This window comes from Chelmon rostratus, chromosome 17 (genome assembly GCF_017976325.1).
Source record: "Chelmon rostratus isolate fCheRos1 chromosome 17, fCheRos1.pri, whole genome shotgun sequence".
NCBI lineage: Eukaryota > Metazoa > Chordata > Actinopteri > Chaetodontiformes > Chaetodontidae > Chelmon > Chelmon rostratus.
In genome coordinates, this window is record NC_055674.1 from 346979 (window position 1) to 358268 (window position 11290).

Sequence of the window (11290 nt, forward strand, 5' to 3'; positions counted from 1 at the left end):
TCTGGTCAGAGCTCAGCTGCAGGTCTCTGCGCCGCCTGTTTGCTTCAGGACGGACTTTAAGATCCTTTTATTGGTTTATAAAGCTCTTACTGGCCTCGGCCCGACCTACTGATCTGAGATCTGATTCCATGGTACGACTCCTCGGGAACCTCAGGCCTCTTCATGAAACTGAAGGTCAGAACAAAGACCCACAGTGAGTTATTACCAGTTATTAGTCTGGTCCTGGTCTCTGAACACCTGCATCATTTATTTCACTCAGTGGTTTCAGCCTGTTTCACTCGTCGATGCTTTTATTCATCTTTGATCTGCTCCGTTTTCCTTCATCGCACTGCAACACTTTGATTTTATTCTCTCATATTTTTATCTTTGTTTTCCTTTTTGTCTTAAACTTCTCGTTTTACTCGTTATCTCCGATGACTTTGAGTATCTGTTATATTTTATTTGGTTAAGAATTTAAACATCTTTATCCGACCTCCGGTTGCAGATTGATGAAGTTTTTATTGCGTTCGTATCTATAACAGTCGTTTAATGTTGTGGATCTGGTGGTGTGTGAGGAGGGGTTTTTTTGTGTGTGTGTGTGTGTTTTCACTGTTTTGCTATACGAATAAAGTCTGATTGATTGTGTGACAGCAGGCCGATAAAGGACTACATTACCCAGAAACCCACAGAAACAAACATGTAAACAAAACCAACGTGTGTTTTATTAGAGTGACAGAAACAACCAACAGCAGAGAAGAGCTCAGAGGTTACAGCAGAAAAACACTGGAGAGAAAGAGAGAAGAGGGGGATTGTGGGTAATAACCGATCTACTAACATCAGCGTGTAGACACACACACCTACTTCCTGTCTGCACAGGAAGTCAGCCGAGAGGATCACGGGAAGCTGTCATCGTCATCTTCGGCCATTTCTTTGGCGAACTCCAGATCCTGCTGCTCGCGCTCCCGACGCTCCTGAACGCACCACGAACACACACACACACACACACACACACACACACACACACACACACACACACACACACACACACACACACACACACACACGTAAGTGACAATAACGAATATGAGGTTTCATTGACATATTTATAGGGCGTTTGTGTGCGTGTGTGCGTGCGTGCGTGCGTGCGTGCGTGCGTGCGTGCGTGCGTGTTACCTCTGCTGACTCCAGGTCTTTGTTGTAAGCTTTAGGAGGAAACCTCATGGCCTGCAGGAGGAGACGCAGAGCTCAGAGTTATTTTCTTATATCAAGGTGGATCAACATGATCAGGGATCAGGATCCACTTCAATCACAATGTGACAACAGTGACATCACACCGCTTCCATGTTTGTAACACTTTACTTGAAAATGAGTTTTTAGATTAGATGAGCCTGAACAGCTTCTGTTCGACACATTTTCACTTTGTTTCTTCTCCGGGTCAATAACATCACTCTCACCTGCACACACAATGTGATGTCTCAGGTGTGTCTCAGGTGTGTCTCAGGTGTGTCTCAGGTGTGTTACCTTGACAGACATGTTGTGGATGTCCAGGCAGAAGGAGATTCTCTGGTGGAAAGCCAGCTGAGGCTCTCTGGTCCCGTAGATGTCCATCGTCTCTTTTGATTGGACGAACCCTTTCTCATGGTTGATGCTTGCCTCAATCACTCCGTCACGGATCGCCTGAAACACACACACACACACAGAGATCAGGGGTTTCGCACCCAGACGTCCCAGCGCTGGCTGAGCCGGTGAGTTCTGTCACGTTTATGTCGCCTTCTGCTGGTTAGCCTGTTGTATTTGGCGTTAGCGCCACAGCTAATGTGGCTAGTAGCATGCACTGTAGCGCCACAGCTGGAGCAGCGTTGGACTGTTTGATGCTGGGGACAGTCAGAGAAACTGTGAGAACGTTCAGCCTCATTGAAGCCAGTTAAAGAACCAGAGCAGCAGGTTGGATGACGTGTAACGTTAGCTCCACTCTTCATACTGCAACACAACTCCAGCTGCCAGCAGTTTGTCAATAAAGCTCTGGATCATCAGCTGGTAGAACTTCTATAGGTCTTGTTCTGGTGGACCGACATGCCGCCCATATTGGCGTCACATTAGTTACTTTTCTTTAGTGAGGAGGTCGGATCTGAAAGGCCGGGGTGTGACTGAGCGGTGATGACAGTGTTTAGTTGTGCTCACACATTTGTCAATGAAGATGAGCTGATTTTCTTGTTACCTTGGCGACAATGAACTCCGCGTCCTCTGGACTGTCGAGTTGCAGCTTCTGAGCGATGTCGGCCAGAGAGATACGAGAGTACGACAGGCTGATCATACGCACACCTAACACGCACGCACACGCACACGCACACAGTCAATATCAGAAATAAATATCAGATTTCAGACTCGCAGTCTGAGGATGTTTCTAACTGCTTCATGTGAGCAGAAGTGAAGTTCAATGACTTAAAGACTCCATCAGATGAAACCAGGATGTCAACATGTGATGTCAGACATGATCTGGCCTGTGATTGGCTCACCGGTCTTGATGACATTGTGTCTCAGGCGAATGATGAGTGTGTATGTCCCATCTGTCTGAAACTTCTCCCCAAACTGCTCCAACACCTGGTTAAACTTGGCCAGGTTACCTGTTCTCACCGCTGAACACACACACACAAATTTGTTTTTTTTACAATTTAAACTGCGAAGAAAGATTTGAAATTGATTGAAAGTGTATAATCAATAAGAACACGACAAACACTGAAAGCTACAAACACATATCACCTGAAATACTAGCTTTTTAAGACAAAATAAATTAATTGAATTGATACTAAAAAACTGTGAATAAAACCAGTTATCTGATCAGAGGTCAGCCAATGCTCGTCCCGTGTTCTGCACAGACATGTAAGAAACACTGACCCTGAGTCAGCAGGAAGTACGGCATCAGCGACCTCTTCAGCGACGGCTGTCTGAACTGGAGTCTGTCAGGAATCTCTCCCAGCAGCAACTCGACCACAATCAGCAGCTTGTGGACCTGAAGGCAGACGGAGGGTTAACGAGAGGAAGCAGCGAAGGAACTCACAGTTCAGTGAGTGATTCACTGCCATGTACAAATACACGACAGATGATCATCCAGGTGTATCAGCGTGTATCACTGTGTATCAGCGTGTATCACTGTGTATCAGCGTGTATCAGCATGTAACTTACCGTCTGTTTGAAGCCCACTGCAGTGTGTTGTGGAGCTTTCCTCAGAGCGTTGGTCAGAGTCCTGCGAGCCTCAGAATACTCCAACTGGATCGCCTTAATTCGACCTGCAGGAGGCAGCATGACACTCAGGTAACAAACAGACACACGTCCACACACATATAGTACAGGTATCAGTCTCACCTGTGTAGTACAGGTACTGGTCTCACCTGTGTAATACAGGTACTGGTCTCACCTGTGTAATACAGGTACTGGTCTCACCTGTGTAGTACAGTACAGGTATTGGTCTGACCATGGCCCTGTAGTGAAGGAATTCATAGACTGGTGTTCCTCATCTTTTATGTGTATTAATGTGTCAAAGACTAAGGAAATGCTGATAGACTTCCGCAAACATCTGTCAGCCTCTCCTCCTCTTGTCATCGAGGATCAAACCATTGAGCTGGTCCATAATTACAAATACCTTGGTACTAACATTGATGACAAGCTGTCTTTTGATCTCCATGTTGATGCTGTTTGCAAGAAGGCACATCAACGCATGTACTTCCTGAGGAAATTGCGGAGTTTTAATGTTGACTGCACTTTTATGAGAATGTTTTATTCTTGTTTTATTGAGTCTGTTCTGACATTTTCTTTTATTTGCTGGCACGGCTTACTTTCCCTCAAGAACAAAAACAGACTGCAGGGAATAGTGAGAGTGTGCAGCAAAATTGCAGGCATTCACCTCAATGATCTCGCTGACATGTACAAGCTCAGGACCCTGAATAAGGCCCGCTCGATTCTCACTGACGAGTGTCACCCTTTGGTTGGTGAGTTTGTGCTGCTCCCGTCAGGCCGCAGGTTCATCCTGCCAAGATGCAGGACCAACAGACTTAAATACTCTTTTGTCCCTGCTGCCATAGGTCTTCTGAACAAGTGACTGACTAATGTACTGTCCCATCTATTATTTTCTCTGTGCAATATGTTGTTGTTTTTTTGTGATTGTTGCCTGTTTTTGTTACTGCTGGCTGTAGAGCAATTTGCCCCACGGGGACAATAAAGACTCCTTGAACCTTGAACCTGGTCTCACCTGTGTAGTACAGGTACTGGTCTCACCTGTGTAGTACAGTACAGGTACTGGTCTCACCTGTGTAGTACAGTACAGGTATTGGTCTCACCTGTGTAGTACAGGTATCGGTCTCACTTGTGCAGTCCAGCACAGGTATCGGTCTCACCTGTGCTGTACAGTACAGGTACTGGTCTCACCTGTGCTGTACAGGTATCGGTCTCACCTGTGTAGCACAGGTATCGGTCTCACCTGTGCTGTACAGTACAGGTATTGGTCTCACCTGTGTAGTACAGGTACTGGTCTCACCTGTGTAGTACAGGTACTGGTCTCACCTGTGCTGTACAGTACAGGTATTGGTCTCACCTGTGTAGTACAGGTATCGGTCTCACCTGTGTAGTACAGGTATCGGTCTCACCTGTGCTGTACAGTACAGGTATTGGTCTCACCTGTGTAGTACAGGTACTGGTCTCACCTGTGTAGTACAGGTACTGGTCTCACCTGTGCTGTACAGTACAGGTATTGGTCTCACCTGTGTAGTACAGGTATCGGTCTCACCTGTGTAGTACAGGTATCGGTCTCACCTGTGCTGTACAGTACAGGTATTGGTCTCACCTGTGTAGTACAGGTACTGGTCTCACCTGTGTAGTACAGGTACTGGTCTCACCTGTGCTGTACAGTACAGGTATTGGTCTCACCTGTGTAGTACAGGTATCGGTCTCACCTGTGTAGTACAGGTATCGGTCTCACCTGTGTAGTACAGGTATCTTGCCCACTCGTTGTTGTTGGCAAGTTCAGGGAACACTGATTTGGAGACCAGCTTCTCGGCCTGGTCGTACAGGTTGAAGTACAGGTAGTTCCTCAGCAGCAGGTTCAGGAGGACAGCCTGACCGTCGGCGTCGTGACGAAGAGTTGCCGTGCGCAGACGAGTGTGGAGAAAACTGAGAGGTTCAACAAAAAGACACAGTTCAAAGTGATGACGTCCACACGGAGAAACGCCAACAATAAAAAGAAAACGTTTCATTCTAGGCTGGTTGGAGAGGACCAGACTGAGGACAGCAACAAGAATAAAAGACATCAGATGGAACATTTCATCATCAATATCAGTCTGAGGTAATTATTCTGGCCCCATCAACACTGTTCAGATCACAATATGCTAATTAGTCAGGTGGGGCTGGTGTACTATAAACATGGAGGCTCTCAGGTGAAGGGAGACAGCTGCTAGACATGACCTGCTCCTCGCCTGGAGAGGCCACAGGAGCTGACATAAAGCTGCAGTCAGACAGACAGTTTCCAGCAGGAAGTCACAGATAGTCACTTCCTGTTGGATCAGATCTCCATGAAACGTACAATGCCTGTGCCTGCGAGCGTCAGACAGGATCCATCCTGATGTACCAAACACTTTAATTAATGTCCTGATGTCATAAACATCAGGATCGTGTGTGTGTGTGTGTGTGTGTGTGTGTGTGTGTGTGTACCTGCGCATGGTGTCAAACTGGTTGAGGAACTCGTACACTCGGGCGTGATAATAGTAACACTTTGCAGCCACCAGATCCAGAGCTCTGCGGTTCTTTGAGCTGATCTTCTGCAGCAGGTCGTCAGACACTTTCTGAGCCTGAGAGACACACAGAGACACACAGAGACAGACAGAGACAGACAGAGACAGACAGAGACAGACAGAGACAGACAGAGACACACACAGAGACACACACAGAGACACACACAGAGACACACACAGAGACACACACAGAGACAGACAGAGACAGACAGAGACACACACACACACAAAGTTTATCTTTCAGCCCCCACAACTGTCATTGTTAGATGTTCTGCTAGATCAGGGGTCGGCAACCTTTACCACTCAAAGAGCCATTTGGACCCGTTTCCCACAGTACAGAAAACACTGGGAGCCACAAAACCCTTCTGACGTGTCAAATAAAATAACGCTGCATATAATGTCTTTTTTGCCTTTATACTACGTACAAACAAACGATAATGTGCTGCATTTATGAAATAACTGAACGACTGCAGAGAAAACAAAATGACATTTCTGCGTGCAACAAAAACATTTTGAAGTCGGACAAAAAGACGTTGGGTTGAAGTTCTTTCAAGTAAAATTCTCAATGTCTGTTTGAGTCCTTCTTGCATTTATGAAAAAAACACCAAACTTAAATTCTCCACCGGCAGCAAGGTAAAAATACCGTCCACTCTCTGCGTGCCGTCAGTCTTTTACTGACGCGTGCAGTCAGCTGTCAGCCTGAATAATAAAAGGACTATTTCACTGAACAATGAAAAAATATGAATATATGTTCAATAATAGGCAATTAAAATATTAATCAGACGTGGTTAATGTGATTTCTGCTCCTGAACCTCGGATCGTAAACTGTCATCTGTGAGCGCGAGCGATTTGTTTCAAAACGTACGAACTAAAATAAAATACTTTTTAGTTAAATGCTCATTAATTATTTTCGGGAGCCGCATCAGAGGGATGAAAGAGCCACATGCGGCTCCGGAGGGTTGCCGACCCCTGTGCTAGATTGTGACAGTAGAGTGACTTCCTGTTTTCATCTTCATTGGACAGGGCTACAGATGTTTACTACAAACAGATTCACACATTAAAGTCTTAACAAGCGGAGACATTTATGACGTTTTAAAGGTTCAACCTGACCTCATTCACACCTGCTATTAAAATGTGATCTGACATGTTGGCTGGATAACAAGAAACAATGTGTCAGTACTGCATGAACAAAACGTGATCGATCCGTCTGACCACATCTGGAGGAAGTCTGACTCGGTGGTTAGATCTCAGGTATAAACGCAATCTGTACAATATCATGGCATCCAAACACAACGTACAGGTATTTTTTTTATAGCTAATAACAGCGAACAAGTGGGAAGGCTGAAAGAGATGCTTCTAATTAGCAGTTATGTGTCCACTCTGAGCCGTGAACACACCAAAATATGAGTTATTCTACAGACTGATGTGAAGATGAAAGCAATACAGGTGGAAATAAATGATATCCAGTTAGAAATAACCGTGTGGGCCACATGTTGCTCTCATCTGTGCATCTGATCTGCTGTTTATCACAGAGAAACCCACACAATGAGACGGCACCACAGCAGACTAACTGACACCATGTGTCCATACAAACGAAGGAATAAATCTGTGTTTTTTGATTTGTCCAATTTTCAAGAGGGGACATATAATTAAGATTTTATCATGAAAGTTTCACAAAGTTTAGCAAGTTTCCAATAAATCAACAACTCACAAAAAAGGGGGTCGTTAAAACGGGGTCTGGGGCTAATTCACTGCAACAGGTTTCAGACAGACAGACAGGCAGACAGACAGGCAGACAGACAGGCGGACAGACAGGCGGACAGACAGGCGGACAGACAGACAGGCAGACAGGCGGACAGACAGACAGACAGACAGACAGGCGGACAGACAGACAGACAGACAGCAGGAAGAAAGACAGGCAGACAGACATCAGACAGACAGACAGACAGGCAGGCAGGCAGGCAGGCAGGCAGGCAGGCGGACAGACAGACAGGCGGACAGGCAGGCAGGCAGACAGACAGACAGGCGGACAGGCAGGCAGGCAGGCAGGCAGGCAGGCGGACAGACAGACAGGCGGACAGGCAGGCAGGCAGACAGACAGACAGGCGGACAGACAGACAGACAGGCAGACAGACAGGCGGACAGACCTCGGTGTATCTCTTGTTGTTGGTCAGGTGAACCACCAGCAGCAGCTGCAGGTAAGCCTCCACCTCCGGCAGCAGAGGTGCTGATGCTGCTTTACCTGTCCTCGGACGAAACTGGACGTCTCCGTCCATCATCTCCATCGGCTGACAGACAGACAGACAGACAGACAGACAGAATCAATACTGATCCACTGATGATGTTTCAATTAAAAAAAACACTGATTATGAGTTAAAACTCAGAGAAAACCTCTACACATGTTGTGCGTCCATCTTTGGATTCATTCATGGTTTTTGGCCCCTCAGTCATACTGAATTCAAATTGGATTTAAAAATGATTTTAATGATGAACTGTTTGGTCTATAGACTGAAAAAATAACTACCCACCACAGGTTGTCTGAACTCAATTCTAGAACATCCAAACGAGGTTTGGTTTGTGATTTGAGTTCCAAATCTTCAGAAAAGCGTGAATCATTTTTAGTTGACAAATTATTTAGATTGATACTTGAATTATTACACAATATTGATTTTCATCCAACAGACTGACTGATGAATTGATTGATCATTTCAGAACTAGACTGAAGAAGCAGTTTAGAGCATATTACATTCTTAATGATGTCCGGACCAAGTGATAACTCAGAGCAACACTCGACAGGTGTAACGAAACCAAAATCCATCACTGATCATGACGTGGCCCCCTACCTCCTCCAGGAAACCGAGCAGGAAGTCTCTGGTGGTGGTGTTGTTTGTAAAGAAGCCAAAGATGGCTTTATGCAGCACGTTGGTGTTGAGACGACGGCTGGTGGACGGCAATGCTCTGAGAGCGCGCAGGACGAACCGAGGCTCCTTCCCCGACACCGCCTTCTCTATCTGCTTCACATGCTCCTTAATGTCTGAGGAGGAGGAGGAGGAGGAGGAGCAGGCAAACCATCTCAGAGCATACAATAAATGACAAGTATTCATCTGGACAAACACGTTCTGTATACATGAGGATCATCTGAATTCAATTAAAAACTGTTGAACTGTGACCTGATTCACTCTCAGTGTTCTACGGTTTGTTTTATTTCACACTGAAGTGAATCTCTTTGGGTTTTTGACTCTGCATCTGAAGGTGATTATCGTGCATCCCTAACTTTAGTATCAGAATAAGTGATGCTCAACATAATGGTTTGCTGAAGCCCTAAACAGTCTGTGGAGTATTTAGTCTAATCCAGACATCTAATCCAACAGTCCAAAGATAAAAAAGGTCTATGTACATCTGGCCTGAGATCGTCTGGATAGAGATCAATAATCCATGTCTGCCTTTTAGTCAATATTCAGCCAAAATGCGGGAGACACAACTAGGTTTCAACCAGCCTCCTGAATCCACATGTTTATGCAGTCCAGATTTAACAAGTCTACGAAAAGTGGGTTTTGGTCTAAATCTGGTCTGATGTGGTCCGGATGAAGAAAAAGCAGAAACTTTATATCCAGTTGACTCTTAAATCTGGTCTTCATAGTCTTCATGTAAATCTAGTCCAAGATCAACAGTCGTAGGTGTGGTGGTTTGAGCTGTCTGTCATTTGAATTTGAGATTAATTGCTCTTGTTTAGTTTTCTAATCCTACGAGAATTATATCTACTTAGAATAAGAAGCTAAGATAAGACTTTATCTGTCCCCAGCTGGGGAAATTTGGGTGTTATAGGCAGCAGCAGCAGAAAAAAATAGCAACAGAACAGAGAAAAACAAAATATAAAATAAAAGCTGACTATGCACGAAGAACTGTATAAAAGAAAAAATATGAAAATATATATATTGCCACAAAGAACTATAGGAAATATTGCCATAAAAATACACTGCCAAAAGTTTTTCACAATTTCAGTTTTTACACAAATTGCACATGTTTGTTATGGACAAAGTAAGTACAGCATTTACACTGTTGCTCAGCAATAAATATGTATGTGTCACAGTAGAATACCAGTATGTATGCACAGGTTGAACACTTAATGAGAGCTGGAGCTGAACTCTGACAGCTGTTGGGATGAAGGACCTGTGGTAGCTTTCCTTCTCACACACTGGATGCAGCAGTCTGTTACTGAAGCAGCTGCTGAGGGCCCCCACTGTGTCATACAGGGGGTCTATATAGTAAAGTTAATCTATCAATCCATAACCATTCTGCCTTTGTGCTGCTGTAACTGTAAAGTTCAGAGATTGAGTAAAGCTATTAATCGTTAAGACTCCGTTAATATCGCTCTAAACTCCGGAACATCAGCTCCTCTCTGTCGGTGTTTACGTTAACGGTTTAGGTGAACAGTTAGCTTCACCACCGCGTCTGCTAGCTGGTAAACGTTGTGCTATCAGGCTAACTAACGTTACAACTGACTCAGCGTCATCTTCAGCGAACCGGAGTTTCGCCCGGCTATCGTTGTGATTTCAGAGGTAGAATATAATCTCAATTTTACCGTCCAGAGTCAAACTGTCGAGCTCTTTCGGCTGTTTAGACGTGTTAGCCGCCTCCTCGTCCGGCATCTCCACGTCCTGGGGCTCCGGGCCCGGGTCCTTCGGCTTCTCGGCTTTGGAGTCCCGGTCCCGACCACCCGCTTTGTCCCGCCGCTTAGCCGCTGTTTCCTTCATGATGCCTGGAAGACAAACAGCTCACAGTCAGGAGAAATAAAAACCTCCGTTACTTTAATCAAAACCAGAATTTATCTGCAGAGTCACGTCCACCTACTTAAGTTTGCTCGCTCCTACAATGACTGGCAACTATTTTGAAGCGCAAAGGATTGTGGGATGCGTCAGACAGTATAAAATGATAGCAGAAACTACAAGGGGCAGCTAATCGATAACAGATTGATTTAATCTGCCTGTAAGATATTTCTACTAACACAAAATAACCAAACAAATAAGTAAACAAGTAAATCAATAAACAGACACTTAGATTATTTAATTTAATGTTGCCATTAATAATTTCCAAAGAATACAATTGTGCAAATATTCACAAACAAAATGAGAAGTCAAAAAACTGAAGCATGATAATGCAGGATAAAAACAAAACTAATTTATTTCCATGATAATAACAAACTATGTAAAAAAAAAAAACCCTAAGTACATAAAATTAAATCAAAGTATTGTTTAATTCGTATAAAATAAGGATTTTCCACACCAAACATAAACCTACAGTGACCTGGACACTTGGAATTAAGTCATTTCAGAGGCTGCTGTGGCTCAGGGTGTTGTCCACCAATCAGGGTCACCCTGTGAAACCTGTGAAACCCGGTCCAAGGTCATGATACCATGACTGGGCTTTGGAGTCATGATACCATGACCTCGGACCTGTTAGCTTATCATTTATTTTTGAACAGGACAATGACCCCAAACACACCTCCAGGCTGTGTGAGGGCTATCTGACCA

General features: G+C 44.7%; 1 protein-coding gene across 1 annotated transcript; it reads right to left on the reverse strand.

Moving 5' to 3' along the window:
- Window positions 1–679: 679 nt before the first annotated feature.
- On the reverse strand, window positions 680–10666 carry psmd3 (proteasome 26S subunit, non-ATPase 3). The gene is made up of 13 exons (XM_041957946.1): window positions 10611–10666; window positions 10342–10518; window positions 8603–8793; window positions 7907–8047; window positions 5680–5816; window positions 4952–5142; window positions 3163–3266; window positions 2875–2989; window positions 2496–2615; window positions 2198–2301; window positions 1501–1656; window positions 1153–1203; window positions 680–950 (listed from the first exon to the last, which is right to left on the reverse strand). The coding sequence occupies exons 2-13, from the start codon at window positions 10511–10513 to the stop codon at window positions 873–875; spliced, it is 1560 nt and encodes a 519-aa protein (XP_041813880.1). The 5' UTR covers window positions 10514–10518; window positions 10611–10666; the 3' UTR covers window positions 680–872.
- Between the last annotated feature and the right edge of the window lie 624 nt (window positions 10667–11290).

What these genes read in the sequence shown, in the direction of transcription:
- psmd3 (XM_041957946.1), bottom strand. Translation starts at nt 10,513, where the DNA reads ATGAAGGAAACAGCGGCTAAGCGGCGGGACAAAGCGGGTGGTCGGGAC. An exon ending in TGCTCGGTTTCCTGGAGGAG is followed by an intron (nt 8,048 to 8,602) that starts GTAGGGGGCCAC and finishes TCTGTCTGTCAG; the next exon opens with CCGATGGAGATGATGGACGG. An exon ending in AAGACCTGGAGTCAGCAGAG is followed by an intron (nt 951 to 1,152) that starts GTAACACGCACG and finishes TGGTGCGTTCAG; the next exon opens with GAGCGTCGGGAGCGCGAGCA.